This window comes from Melanaphis sacchari, unplaced genomic scaffold (assembly GCF_002803265.2).
Source record: "Melanaphis sacchari strain LSU unplaced genomic scaffold, SCAv2.0 Contig4_pilon_pilon, whole genome shotgun sequence".
In the NCBI taxonomy this organism is placed as follows: domain Eukaryota; kingdom Metazoa; phylum Arthropoda; class Insecta; order Hemiptera; family Aphididae; genus Melanaphis; species Melanaphis sacchari.
In genome coordinates this window covers 541,306-558,274 of record NW_020271335.1, presented here as the reverse complement: position 1 = coordinate 558,274, position 16,969 = coordinate 541,306, and the positions used below count along the sequence as shown (strand labels likewise).

Here is a 16,969-nt window from a genome sequence, read left to right as displayed (position 1 = left end):
TAATCGATAATATTTAATCGGCTATAGCCGAATTTGTGTATTTTACTTATTATAATATATTATTTAGAATTTAACACATGTCAGTAACCAGTATATTATATGGAATAATCCATTAAACGTTAAACAGTATTCATTCTTTTCAAAAATTACTGAAGCTTTTAAAAATATTTTTTTTACATAATTTAAAGATGCTACAAAATAATATTTTTGGAAAACAATGATATTTTCCATAATTTTTATATTTTAAGATTTTTAATCTTTTAAATGACAACAAATATATTTTTAATTTCATATTCCGAAACAAAATATTATTCAGAGTGTTTCGGACATATATTATAAGTATTTAAGTTTAAATGAGCAGATTAACATTTAGCTTAGTACCCTTGTGCCAAACTTATAAACCATTCATCCAAATTCAATTATTATGAATCGAAGTACTCTAAAAGTCTAAAAATATTCTGGATAAAAAATAAAACATGCACGTTGTCATTGAAAAAAAATTAACAATTTAAAATATAATAACATTGATTAAATAGTAAAAAAAAATATTAAATGAATCATTTATGAAAAATGTATTTCATCAAGACTAAAAATTATTTAAAAAAAATTAATTGTTCTTGAAACAATGAATATATTACGTTAAATTGATCATCTAATTAGATATAGATAACTAAAAGATCGCTTACGAGTAAAATCAGTAATTATTTTCCTAGGCTGTAATAATAATAATAATAATGATATAAGTAACTATTTTATTTAATATAAATATTGATTGGGTATTATACATGAGATAATCAATTATGCTATTATTTATTGATACAGAATATATAATATATACTATATAAAAAGACATGTCTTAAACTATGTCGTGTTAAGACTAAGGAAACAATAATATTATGGTTTAATACTACTATTATACATACAATCACGATAATAATCGATGACATACAACTAACTTTAATCTAAGCCCAATATAACAAATAAGTTAATAAAAAAGCAGTCTGATAACACTTTGTCTTTAATCACAACGTATATACATATAAAATATACAATCGCTTAAACAATAAAATATATACAATATATCTGAGATTCCAAACAATAAATTTAATATTAATCACATCTCTTCGGTCATTGCGTTTTTAATTCATACAAAAATTAAAATTTTTACATTTTGTTTTGATTGATGAAAGAAAAATGTTAACTTTTTGAAAGCATTTATCATTTTTAGTTGGCTACTATAATCTATTTGATATTCACTCCCCCCCCCCTCAAATGTTTTAACTGCAAAAAAAAAATAAACTGAACGAATTTTAATTACCAAGTCTGAATTTAAACTTCACTCTACCAATTCTGGCTATAGTATGATAGTTGTATGTAGTGTGACATTTATGTATTTCTTAGACATATTTTATAATTTAATTGTTGAAATTACAAACTACATTATAATAATAAAATTATTATTATACACTGTTCGGTTTACTTTTAAACATGATTGATATTTCTATAGCGAATCTTAGTATAATAACATAATATGAAGATGGTTTTGATAACAAATTGGATCTAGTTTATACTTTTAAAGGATCTAAATTAAAAATGCTCAATTCCTTTTATATAATAGAGAAAAACAAACAAAAAATTAAGGAAAACAGAAATTAATACGCTAAACTAAATTTTGATTAAATTGATTTGTTTATTTTGTCATAATTCAAAAACAAATAACCAAAAAACTTAAAATTGTCTCCAAGTATTTAAATTATTATGTTCTTTATAATTTTCTATACACAAATTTTTGAAAATGTAATACGAGATTATTCATAGTTTGTACTAAAAGTTGAAACCATAAAATCTTTAAAACCTATAGACAATTTTCAAGTTCAAATATGGATGAAATCACTTATTTAAACAATAATTAACCATGATAATTATTGTTTTAATTTAAAAACATTATTTGTAGAGACTTAAACTTTTAAGTATATTATATTGTTTTGAATTTTACCGTAAGTAATGACATTTTTTATTTATTTCAATGTAATATCTATTTATATTATGAATCTATGTTTGCTGTTTTACGATATTTATAGAAAGATAAAACTAAATTTCGGATTATAAATTTTCTTATAATATGACATAAATATCATTATAATAATTAAATACATTATCCAATAAAAAGTTATGCATAGATTAGGATGATATTACGCTAGTTAGTTTTGTATTATATTTTGAACTAATTATCTACTTTTTATACTACTTCATAGATCCTTAAAAAATTTCTTAATTTAACAAACTCAATTAATTCAAGTAAATTTTAAACTTCCAAGTTAAAAAAAAAAAAAAAAAAAATTAAAAAATTAACATTAATTAATATAGATAGGATCTGTTTTACTTTGTATGTGTTTTATAAATTTTAATAAAACACAGTTATCGAATCGAAACACAATACACGAACAAATGAGGTTAAAAATAGGTCATGTACTCACCGACCACTTGCAAGTACCCTTGTCGACTTCTCATCGGATCCGTGTTCACTTGGCACATGTACCATCCCCGATCTTCTTCATGCACGTCTCTAATATGTAAATACCACGAACGGTGATCGTTGTAAGAAAGCGTTACCCTAGGATTTTGGGTAATAACGTTGTGGTGAATGGATAAAATTGTCTGAGTATCTACCCTGACCCATGCGACCTAAAAAAAAAAAAAAAATAAACAAAATGTTTAGAATTTTTAATAGAATACAATACAAGATTATTATAAAATGGTTCGTGTATGTTGTAAATTCAAGTATTTTCCGATCCTCAGAATCGCAATGATTATTATGAGGTGTACAAAAGGTGCACCAATAATGCCTAATTTACGATACTACAATAAAATTATTTGTAATATAACATGATAGGGGAGTAATTTATATATATATTTATTAACTCTTTATTATAATACGATTACTATTATTAATTTCTCACAAACAACTTACAGAACAGTTATTTCTGTACTTAAAAAATGTATAGGTACTTTACACATATATCTTTGAACACTATTGAATAGTTTCACTCACCTGAATAACTAAGTACGTTTGTTGTTTGTTTACATTTGAAAAAAATAATAAAAAATTATTATATTCAAAAATCAATTATTCTTAGTGAAGCTCGAATTTCTATAGCGTTATATATATGTAGGATGTTCTTAATTCAGCTATACAATTAATCATGAGAAAACATATTTTAAAGATTTTATAATAATAGTTTGAACATGATAGAGGAAAACAATTTTTTTTTTTTAATATCAACCCTTAAGAAACTATTAAAATGTAATAAAATAAATAACTGACAAAATATCAAGTCATTAAAAAGTTGTAATTTAATACATTAAGTTTTCGCCTCTATTACTGGCCGTTTTCCTTTCATATACGCCAGCAAGTTTTCAGTTTATTTTTTATTTTTTTATTTTTTTTTTTTTTTTGAAACTTTTTGGAAAATTGCAGTAGGAATTCCAAAAATTACTTCTATGAAGTACTATCAATATAAATAATATGTTCTATCTCATATCTACATAAATAATTTATATATTACATTTTTGGATCATTTCTTTTATCCAAACAAATAGTGGTAATAAAAAAAAGAAAAAATGACACTATAAAAATAATATTAAAAAAAAATCATCCAGTTTTAGATATATATCTTCTTACTTATTATACAACTACAATTTATTTTATCGAGTTTTTGACTTTTGTCTAACTTATATATAACACCGTCACAGGAAATCAAAAATGCATTAGATTTGATAAAGATATTTGATGCTGCTCAACCCGATCGTTAAAATTAGAGCCTCCACTCTATTTTGTATATTTAACGTTAATTTTTATGTTGTCATTCGGTTATGTGCAATACATTATTGTAACATTAATATATTTAACATTCTCTCGATAAGCGATTATTACGAACTATTATAATATTATTTATTTATGTTATGTCGTGCGCGTAGATCGTCGAGATCAAACTACACTGTAACCGCACTCAATACCATGTGAATTAACGACCAACTGTGTTATGGATTATCATTATATAATACATAGTTAATAATAACCACAATTTAATATAATATACGTATGTATGATAGCTTGATTGGCCAGTTATCCACACCCAGCTGTTTCTGTATAATAATAATATGTATTAAAACCCACTATTGCTGATTAGACCCGCTCGTGATTGACCACTGTGTCTAAAGTTGTAAGCCTTTGTACGTTGAATCGTAGGTATATAATATTTGATTAGACTTGATTAACTCAATGTTCACAATAAGAAATCACAGACTAACAATCATTATATAGGTAGTGTAAAATAAATATATAATGATAGGAATAATCATACTCACAAATGACTATGAGATGTTATAATATTATTTTTTTTTACATATATTATGTGATTGGATTCAAAATACAATAAAAATTGTAATTTTTGTATATTACATTTTTTTAGTTTTTGTCAATTGTAAAATCAACATATATCATAGCGTATTAATATTATGTATGGATTAATTGCTAAATTATAATTATTATTAATATAAAGCATATCGCGTTCAAATATTCAAAACTCATCTAGTGCATTCGTGCTTCATGGTTACTTATTGGAGTATATCACGAATTTTATTTTAGAAATATTTTGTTTTGTAGTATTGTGTATTAAAGTAATTTTAGGAAAAAAATACGTAGTATATTTTTAAATGTTTTTTTTTTTTAACAATTCAGTTAACAAAAAATAATTAAAAAACATATTTAACTATAACTTACTCACCTAAAATAATTAATTATCTTATAGTTTAACTAGTATAGAATAACATTTTATTAACATAACTAATGATAAAAACAGTATTAATGAAAGGTGACCGTTTATATTTTTTTTATTTTACTATAAAATGCTATCGTGCATGAAATAATCTAGAAATAGGTACCATAGATACTTAATATTTTTATTAAAAAATTGAATTTATTTTATTTTTATTATTTTCTACAGTATTTACAATATAAGTGTAATAATAGTTTCTTTTAGTTTAATTTGCTTATATTATAAAAATTAATATTTTTTTATAATCTACACCTAATAGAACTTTTTGGATTAAAACACGGACCATTTCAATTTTAAAACTATAGAATAAACTTAATTTAAAATACAAAACATCAATTTTTTTTATATCTACTTTATATTCATTTTTTAAACTTTACTTTTATAATATTACATAAAAGAATTTTGATTTAATAACTTGAAATAATTAAATATACGACTATTTTACCTTTAAAATAATATGAAATTTAGAAAAAAATTTTAAAATTTCTTCATTCAATTTGTTATACTTTTAGACAACAATACTTCCTTTCCTATAATAAATGTTTATTTTTATATTAATAAAAATAAATGGTAACTATTAATAATTTATAGTATAAAAATGTCCACTTGTATTAATTAGTGATTATTAAAATACTAAATTTTCATTATTTAACTTTTTTTCTCGGTTTAAACCCAGCCATTTCCCAGAAAATTATAGCGAATAGATGAAATTATTTCAGACTTTTATTTTAAACCCAATTAAAACTTTTCCTTTGTTGACCAAGGTTATTTAATGGCCTAAAGTCGCCTGTTTTGGGGTTATTTAAGTGGCCGTAATGTACCGTTAGTAAGAATTATATTATTTGTTATTTAAAAGAGAAAAACATGTCTGCGGATACTACTATAGGCTATAGCCCGGGACAAAAGACTACTCCGGAGAATATTATGATACATCTTAAATTAACTGTATATAAACGAAATAATAGCGTTTCGATTTTTTTACCTTGAATCCACGTAGGTTGTCTACCACACACCCCAACAGTGCGTCTCTGCCAATGCTGACCGTGACGTTTGGTATGGATTCGGCAAATCTTGGCATTGACGTTTCTATACAAAATAAAACAAAAAATTTAAATTATTTTTAATCCAATTTTCACTCATATCGCGACGGTAGTTGCGGGTACTTAAATTGACGAATATTCTAGCTCGGTAGTTGATTATTTACATATCATTTACAATAGTACATTATCTGAAGAAAATATAATAATACTTGTTTATTATAATCTTATGAGCTATGTAATACGATGACTTAAGTCAAAAATAATCTTAAAAGTTCTTTATCGAGATGACTGTATATTTGAGACGGGAGATCTATAAAAATAAAATTGAATGGTCATGTGAATAAGGAAACAACAATAAAAGATATATATATTGTTTTGAAACTAAGTTATCTACTAAAAAAAAAAAAAAATCGATTAATGTGCTTCGTCGTCAAATCAAAGAAAAGTAAAATTATTAAAAGATTATTTACCATTTTTTAGAAAATCAATTTTTTTTTTTTTATGTAGTTATTCAAAAATTGAATAACCGTATATAAGCATAAAATACTCACCGAACAAATATTAGCAATTGCTAAACGTCTTTTAATTTTTTTAATATTCAGTACTATAAATAGACATTTAAATTTCTTTAAATAAAAAAACTTGGAAATATTATAACTTATAACAATATATTAAATCTATACAATTCGTTTTGGCTCAAAAAAATTAATTACTGCTTTATCAACAATAGTGATATAAATAAATCATAAAATATTTTTTGTAAAAATAAGCAATGACTTATCATTAAATTCATATTTATAAAATAATATTATAATGACCTTCTCATTGGCGATGAGATATACTCGAAACCTATTAACTGAAGAGTTACTTCCTTGGTTTTATTTATTTGAATAATTAAATTTAACTTTATTTAAAAATATCATTTCGTATAAAACTTTTGTTTTTGAATATCAAACTATTACTATACTGAAATACAATTTTTTTATAAAAAGCATATTTTATGGTTATATTTTGGTAATTTTTAAGACATGACTAAAATATATTTGTAATTGTCATCATCTATTTGACAGCATTTCCGTTTTAAGCTGCAGCGGTTGGTAAAAGTTTCTCGTTATTATAGTAATATTGTGACGATGTACAAGCGTGTAAAGATGTGTACGTTTGAGTATGCACATGTTTGTGTGTGTGTATACATATAATATATGGACTTGTGATGCGGTTTATTGGAAATGGGAGAAATCGTGGGAGTATACGCTTGACGGAAGTTGTATAACTACAACGTTAAAACTTTAGGCCGAGTACACCAGCCCACCAGAAAAAGTTAGTGATAATATACGGAAGAGGGGTGGCAATTGAAGTTTGGTGATAACGGTGGGGATGTGAATTCGTTTTGTGGAGCGAAACAATATTCACCATGACGTGTATGTGTGCGTGTACATATAATATGTACTAAATATAGTGTCGAGTGAGTCATTAAACCATGGTCATAATATTATATACATATGCGTATATGAATAGTTTAGATAATATTGCCAAGTGTTCTAGATACATCACGTACGTTGGAAACGACTAGTTAGGAGAGGGTAGGGTCCTGCGAATTGAGTGACCCGTTTTATTGTTTTAAATTAAACACATTTTTTCCATCTCTCGTATTTCACCCCGTTTTACCCACTGAATGCAACCGTAGCCGCCGTTACATTACCACATTATATTATTGTACAGAACTTTTTATGTGCGATATAAATTTGTCGTCATCAACGTTATAATAAAAATATACCATACCAAATCGCACACGTATATATATATATAAAAACAACATAATATATGCTGTATGGGGGTGACTGAAATATCGTTTAAAAAACAAATAAATATAGGTACAATGCATTAACTGGACTTTTATTTTTTCGTTTATGTTACTACTAATAATAATGAAAAACTGACGAAATGTGTTCTTTTAAGTGAATGTGTGAATATTATGCATTAAAGTAACGTGTAGTACTTCATGTTGGCACTTATAGATTATACAGTTTTCAGTTTATTGCCGTATAATATATAATAATATATTTATTAAATAATGAACTGTATCTTAGACAGTACGAGTTTTCTAAGACTTTGAGAACATCTTGCGACTTAAGAGAATAAAACAGTATTATTCTCTACTTTTATCATACTAGCCATAAAGTAAATTTAATTTTCTTAAGACCAACACTGAGGTCCGCATTACTATATATATATTGCATCATATTATATAATAAATATATACATTATACATACAATTAATCTCTAAAAAATTCGACGCCACATTACAATAGACAATATTTTCGCCTTTCAATTTCATACAATGGGCAAAATATTAACTCAATTATTATATATTGACATATAACCTACATAGTATGTACCATACCATATATTGGTTCTCCTAAGAGTAAATGTTCTTTTTTGAAAAGATAAGAAAACTCTTAGAAAAAAAATAAAAACATTTTTCTTATGATGTTTGCTACATTAAATTTTAAACGTTTTGATCTTGAATTAATGATTATAAAATAATATCCAGGCTTATCATAAAAATTACATATTTATTCTGCACATAATTCGTATTGAAATTACAATATATTCTATTATGTATACAAGAAATAAAATTATCATCATTTACTAAAAATGTATACCTAATATTGTAAAATTAATAACATTAATTATAATAATTGAGTTAAAAAACACTATAAACCGTTATAAAATTGTAAACTTACAAGACAAACTATATCAAAAGTTCGTTTTTCAATTAGTACCTACACACATTTTTTAACTTTTTGATACAAAAACAATCATAACATTTTTATTATTTTATTAATTACTTTAATATTATTGTGGTAATTATTTACATTTTTATTCAACCAAGCAGACAATGTTTATTTTTTATTAGCATGAGTTAATAATTAAATATTTACCATAGATCAATAAAAAATGACTAACAACCTATACGCCGTTTTCTTAATAAAGCAAAATGATAAAATATTATTCAAAGTAATAAAATAATTCAAATCGTACAAGGAAAATTAAACTGTTTTCAAAATAAATAACTATTAAGTACAAAAATATACAAAAAGGAGGAAAAACAAAAAGACCAAGAAAAAAAGTACTAACAATAAGAGGGTGTCGAAAATAAAAGCATTATTTGTGCCTTTTTTATGATTAATTTCTTATATAATTTATTTGCTTTATTTCCATATAATGTTTTCTTTCTTTTTTCCCCCTTTTAAGTATTTGCTTATCATTTCGTACCCCATTTCTTAACTTTTTTCATTAAATTTCTACTAGTAAATTCCATAAAATGAATCGCTACTGAAACCATTAGTTGAAATAAAATACGAACAGTTTAATCCATCAAGGTGGGATTGCTAATATAAAAAAAATATATAAATATATAATTTAACTATTAATTCAGATTTAAGTCTGCCATTACTTGCTGCTTATAATAATAATAATAATAATAATAATAATAATAATTATTATTATTATTATTATTATTACATAACATGTAACAAGTTTTAGTATAAATCTAGTATAAATATTTGACGTTGGTAAACATGATTTATTCACAAAAACACTGCAGTACAAATGTTATAATAACATGTGTACTAATGTTTCATTATCTAAATAATTTGGTGCTTAGTAACTTATTTTTAAATGTCAGTACCAAAAATTCTCTATTATCCACTTTGTTAATTGTGATTTTCATAATTCAAACGTTTTTAAAATATTAACTTTCATAACAACATTAAATATGTATTTCAGTATTTGTACCACTTCACTCAGCATTAAATATGTAAACAAAGAAAACTGCAAGATTCAGAAAAGTTTTTTGTGCACTTTATAATATTCTTTCGTTCAATCCCTTTTTAAATATTAATGAATATTTTTAAGCAATACATAAACAATGAAAAAGTGGAAATAATATAATGTCTCTGATACCCATATCCACTATATTATATATTAGGTCGCATTATACAAATCTATATACGATGATTATGTAGACATAATAATATAAATATTACGAAAAACTATTGACCAGATATTTGTACATTATATCTACATGTATTTTTAATACTATATTGACAATATTACTGATGAAAAAATTATGTTTATAACAAAATATTATGATGTAACATAGCTATATTATATTTATATGTGATTACAATTTCAATTGGATTAAAAAATAAAACGTAAACAATTCTCTAATAGACAATTTATTACGAACATTTATCTTCTTATCCGAAGATAATTATATAGTTTTCATAAAAATTTTCATTTACTTAAACAACAGATTCTCACTACGACAAATGTATGTTCTGATTTGTATAGCTTATACACCGATGATGGTGCAATTTTTTTTATTATTATTTAATCATCAAAATTAATTTTTAACAATCTTTTTATTTTATTCATATGAATTTTAAATTATATATTTATATGTTTAATAGTATTATATTTTCACGAATTGGTCAAAAATAACAGTAGCTTAAAAATTCTTAAACTTAAACGTTTCTATTATTATTATAATTACCTATTTCATATTTGAATAAAAATAGATTTTTAAATATTATAATAATCACTATTGGAATATAACATAAAAATAATTGATTTAAAATAGTGTTTAAAAATTAAAATCGTTAAAACATATTTTCTTCATTTATTAATAGTTTTTGATTTATAAATATTTAATGTAATTTACCAAATTAGCTTTTAAGAGTAAATGTAAATCTTATGTTTATGGAAATATTTTAAGCTACATCTACCTAACCGAACTGTTTAATCAGAAACAGTTGCCAAAATCTTATCGCGCAGTATATACCTACATTTTCATTATCTTTATTAATCGCTTCAGTTTATTAGAAATCTACATCGATAACCTCGCAAACATTTATTCCTCTTAGTTATAATAATAATAATAATATTGTTTTATAGTATAAAATTTATACAAATAATGTATTCAATTTTATAGTACATCATATAGAAGTATATAGGTAGTACATAGTACAACACATATTGCTTGTCAATATTAGTTTAAAGTTTTATTTAAAATCTCCAAAACTATTTATTAATTATTATTAAATTTATAATTTTCTACGATTAGTTAAATACCTATATATATATATTAGTTCATTATAATCCAATAATAAAACAATAAAATAAATATTTATTCTAGTGATTTTTCACGAATAAAAATGATGTCATAAAGAAAAGTTAGATTAGGTCAGAGTTAGGATAGAACTAGTAATCTGTCATTTGGATTTTATACTTATTTGGAAAATTAAATTTTATAAAAAGATACACTTGGTTTAATGAATGAAAATGAAAAACCTAATTTTGCTAATTCAATGAAGTTGAATTTTTTTTTTTGTTTTTTATTAACATGTAAAAGATTACCTATATGTAGTGATCAACACTCAGTCATTCAAACTGTAAAAACATGTATCAAAAATGCAGTACGTTTAGCCCCAGTGTGTCTCGATTTGAGTATACCTCACTTATTGTGACCAATTAAGTCAGACTAACCATAGATTTTCACCAATTTAATTATTATATTCGTCTAATGTTTTACTATGAAAACTCAAACGTTTTATAATTATTATAAAATACCCAAAATATAAGTGTTTTAATTAAAAATAACTTTTTGATTTTATTATTATTAAATTCATTACGTAATACGATTTGTCATTTAATGCGTTTATAAAGTACAACAGGTAAACTTGGTTAACCCATAAAATCGTTGTAGTGAAATAGTCTATCCAGGAAGCCGTGTGACTATTTTAATGAAATGATTATTTTAACGAACGTGTATCATTGTCAAGACTCTAGAGACGTCAGAAAATATTTTTTACAGTTTTTATATTTAGCTTTCGTTCTATTTAAGTTTAATCGTTTCAAATTAGTTTATATAAATTAACTGTACAAGTTTTTGATTACTTTACAATGATAATGTCTATAGGTGCCATTATGAAAGATAATATTGATAATTTTTACAACACAAAAATCATATTAAATATCTCTATATCTACAGGTTACAGTCAGATTATGGAAGTAAAAACCCTACTTAGATACTTTTCAGAGATTCTCTCTAGTTTATAATAGTTAATACATAACATACAAAAATACTTAATATTCTTTATAAAAACAGTACTAAAATCACTTCATAATATATGTTGATGATTTATCATTTTTTAAAGCTACGTTTTTTTTTTTATCTATAAACATTATATTCATGACCAAATTTAGCTAAATAAGTAGTAGTTTTTGATAAAAAATCTTTAACAAAGGCTAATTTTAATATTATCTTTTCAAAAAGTAATTTTACGATAGAAACATGTCTTTAGTTTGTACTGTTATAAAAATTGAATATTATTTTTTATTTTAAATAGCAGATTAAGTTTGTCAAAAATAATGTATCATTGTTTTTAAAAGTCATAAATTACACAATTTTTTACTTCTTAATCTGACACAATTTATGCGGCACAATACACAGGCATAAAATATTAAATTTGTGTTTAACCTATATTTATGCTTACAACAAAAATATTTTAAAAACTATAAAAATACATTAAAAATAATATGTATGTATTATATTATATTATAATGATTATAATATGAGTAAATTCATAAATAATTTTAAATCCTAAACATTTTCAAAAACGAATGTACAAAACAATAAGCATGTATATGTAATAAAATAAAACTATTGCTTGCACCATGTAATGCATAGTTTATAACAGCCACATTATTCATTGATTATTATTATGTATAATAAAACGAATGGTAGATACGAAAACTAGACCGATTATCTTTCAGAACATTCTGGCGAATTACTGTGTAGTCGGGTTTATCGTCTAGGGGTTATACGGGAAAGGGTTGTCTGTCTAGAGAAGTATTCATGCCAAATGGACTCAGATACGCCAAGAATATCTAACGGCAAAACTACAATATAAATAAAAAATGTCTAACCAAATGACAATGGATGTTTTATTCAAAGCACTAGTTGGTAATGGATATTAACAACGAGAAATAAAATAGATATTCAATTAGCATGAGTAAATGTAATATTATAATATTATTATAAGGTTTGCAAAATTATTGCAGCAAGTATGTTGTTATCAATATTAATTAGTCATAAATAAAATATAATAAGAAAAAATATTCTTTTATTTAAATAAATTTCAACAGTTATCAATGATAACTATGGAATATAATAGAAAATTGAAGAAATATTTTTATTTATTTAACTTAGTATAACACATTTGTAGAATCATAATTTTTGATTAAAATTAAAATTTTATTTATTTTATTTTTTAAATGCATAACAATAACAGATGAATTATAAAATATTTTATACATTATATATTAATATCGCATAACGTGACACTCATATACTCCAGAATACACATATTTCGTTCTATTATATAAAAAAAATAAATTGGAAATTTTATATTTAAAAAAATGTAATTGTTATGTTAAATAGAAAAAAAATATAATAAACAAACAATAGTTAAGTTAAAAGTAATTATTAACAAGCATAGAAAACAAGTGAAAAAGTCCCATAATATTTTATAAATTACTTTACAAGTTATATTTTTAATCAAATTTATATATTACATTATATTATTATTAGTAACAGTATTCATTGTAAATTTATACATGGAGTATATAAACATTATAAAATGATCGTTAACGGTAATGTAATAAACTTATTCAAGTATAAGCACAACGATTAAATGGTTTATTTCCAGTTACTTGAATCATTTTATTTTAAAAAATAAAATCGCTGTGATATGAAGTCAAGTCCAGCCAGTTATCATTGACAGCGGTATATCACGCGCTGGCATGGGTTAACGTAAACAAGATATACATAATAACGTAAGCCATAATTTACACACGGAAGGCTGTACAAGAACTTACATTTGAGAAATGATTTTAACGAAAATAGTCGACCTGCATACACAAACACACGTGGGAAAAACATATTTATAATAAAGCAGCTGTAGTGAACCTAATAATATTTAGTTACGCGGTACAATTTTATTTTGCGTTCGGTAAAGTATGTTTGATGTGCATTAATCTACACCAACATAATAAATACGCCACACTCACGCATACACACACACATACACACACACATATATATATATATATATATATATATATATATTAAGTATATCAAGTGCATCCATCTGGTCGACATGTAAACAAATCACGTTACCCGCGGAGCACCGGGTAAATTGATACCGAAATAAATCCTCCCGCGTACGTAAGGTTCGAGTCGATATAGTATGGCTGGCTGGTGCTATGTGTATATATACAGGGTTGTAGTCCAATTTCCTATTCAAATATTATTGGGTATAAACATATATATTTATATATTTAAACTGTTTTGCATAAGCTTTTTTTACCTAATCGACGCTCACAATCAATTTATTACAAACAAAAATATAATTCAACCAACAAATTAAATACGAGAATATAACTATGATACATAGTATGATACTATATAATTTGTGTATTTTTATAATAAAATACATAGTTTGGTAGATTATTATATTACATATATTGTTCAATACTGTTGTCTGTTGGGTGTACGGTCGCATACCTACAATACCTACGTTTTACATAATATACTTTTGTAGTTTTCCCTAATATTGTGTAATTTAATTTATTTCACACGCACGTACACATTTGTCCGCTGCGTTACACATAATGTTTCATGACCTGTTTGGAAAATTATTTATTTGAAATGCATACAAACTATATACACAAATTTACTTATGTAAAATAGATTTAATTAGATAGAGAAAACACCAAATTCCCAAAGAATAAATTAAAACCAATATTTACCAAACTATCAAAATTAAATGTTTTTTTAATAATTTTTAATTAGTTAAATTCATTCTTTTATAAGTTTAAGAAAATATAATAAATATTAACTATAGTTCTTAAAACAATGATATTAATTTTTAAGATATATACCAAACTTCTTATCAAGTGCCTACTTATAATGAATAATGTTTTGAAATAAACATATGTAATGCATTAAATAGTTATAGTAAGATAAATGATAATGATCACAATCTTATTGAATTTTCCTTCTAAAATATATTACAAATCAATTTTAGAGATGATGACATATTTGAAATTATTACTTACAATTTTAGTGCGCAATAAAATTTTGCAAATTATTGTAAAAATATAATTTATTTCATGTATTAATAATTATATATTATTAATGTCAATAATATACCCTTAAATTTTTATTTAAATTATACATTTAAAATAAAGTATAGGTATATTCATGATGAATTCAAATGTATAATAGTAAAATATACTATTATACAAGATACATATTATTATAGTTATAAATATAAATTATCAAAATGATTGTAAATAAGTGACATTGTCCCAACAATAAACTAAAAATGAATATATGTTAATTGTTATTTAAATTTGAAATAATATAATATAGATGGGATATTAATAAATATATATATATATATACCTTCCTTAAGAGTACTCTAAGTGATAATGTATTAGTAAGTAGTAAATAATCTACCAACGATAAATAATTTTAAAAACATACTTTTTTTATTATTTTCAATAAAGAAAGCTTTTACTTGGTGTAGTAATTAAAATGAAAGGTATCAAAATAGATGAGTGCACAAAGCGCAATTTTCTAATATAACCAAATAATTAATTTTAATTCGCAGAAAATTCAATAAAAATAATTTGATTAAATGTTTGATAATATAGTAGCTTGTTACAAAAATATTATGATTCTAAGCTATATTTATTTCAAAACTTAAATTTAAATAAAAAGATAAGAAAAAAAAGTGGAATCAATAAATTGTTTTTGGTAATTTATTGTACCTATGCAAATATAAATAGATAAATATTATAGTTAATTTTACAATACTTAGAAAACTACGAGTATAAATAATAGTCCTTGACAAAAAATATTTATATTTAATTAAAGGCTTAATATTATTAAAATCTAAATAATATTTTTAATTGATTTGTATTTATTATTTGCACAACCACACTTATTTATACACATTTATACCTACTAAAATTAAATTAAAATTTTCTAGAGTTATAATTTATTTAAGCGTCCGAAAAGAGTAATAAAAAATATTGTTATTACAAAGAAACATTCAATTGCTAAAATTAAAATTAATTGACGCGTACCGTATACTATAGTGTAAACGATTTGTTCAATAATTAGTAGAAGAGAATGCCGTAAATCGTAGTGAACGATTTCCCGTATTGTAATGCAATTTAACAGGACTCGTAAGTGGCAGGATGACACGCCAATTATAGAAACAGTATAAAAATGTGACAGCAAACACAAATGGCCATTTGCCAATTATTATTTAGCCGAAACAAAAAAAACTGTTGTTTTTCATTTACCGATCAGAAACAAAAAGAGAAAAAAAATTTAAATCTCTGTCTGCATTATATACATATATATATATTTAAGGTATTAAATAATTTATCAATCACAGGCGACGCAATACGTCAACGGCATATAATCCTGATAACCAAATGCATGGGACGGAATGACGGAAGCCGGGAGGTGGCCAGGGCTTGCCGTAGTTACTACATACGACAGGCGTCGGTAGCCATTAATCATCCATCGCGGTCTCATAGTTTTATCTTCTGCCACCACCGTGTCAAAATTTGAAAAAGTAATATATCGATGCGCCAGGTGGATGAGAAACGGATACGAAAATATTTATAGAACATGATCCCAAAAAGTGACATTTTTTTCACTCTCTCTATACATAAATATAAATATAATATATAACATTTCAAACGACGAAAACTTTGTATAGGTTGGTTGCTTTTTCTCTCTCAATCTATCTATCTATTTTTCTATTCCGTCTAAATTATTGAATAACGTACAACAGACGTGGCGGGTACGACAAAATTATTATGAGTGGAAAAAAAAACCACTGCAGAAGTTTGCTGCCGAAACGACGAAAAAACAAAAGGGATTACAAAAACAACTACATTACAAACTCAATTTCAACGGCTCATTTGATGTCGTTATAA

At 24.0% G+C, this 16,969-nt stretch overlaps 1 protein-coding gene across 6 annotated transcripts in view; it reads right to left on the bottom strand.

Annotated features, from left to right (window-relative positions):
• Positions 1–16,969, bottom strand: part of LOC112599187 (lachesin-like) — a 101,980-nt gene that overhangs the window by 32,776 nt on the left and 52,235 nt on the right. For all 6 annotated transcript variants that reach the window (XM_025345998.1, XM_025346003.1, XM_025345999.1 and 3 more), the window contains exons 4-5: positions 5,821–5,924; positions 2,478–2,685 (exon numbers count right to left, since the gene is read on the bottom strand). In XM_025345998.1, coding sequence (XP_025201783.1) covers positions 2,478–2,685; positions 5,821–5,924 — 312 coding nt within the window. The remainder of the gene's footprint in view (positions 1–2,477; positions 2,686–5,820; positions 5,925–16,969) is intronic.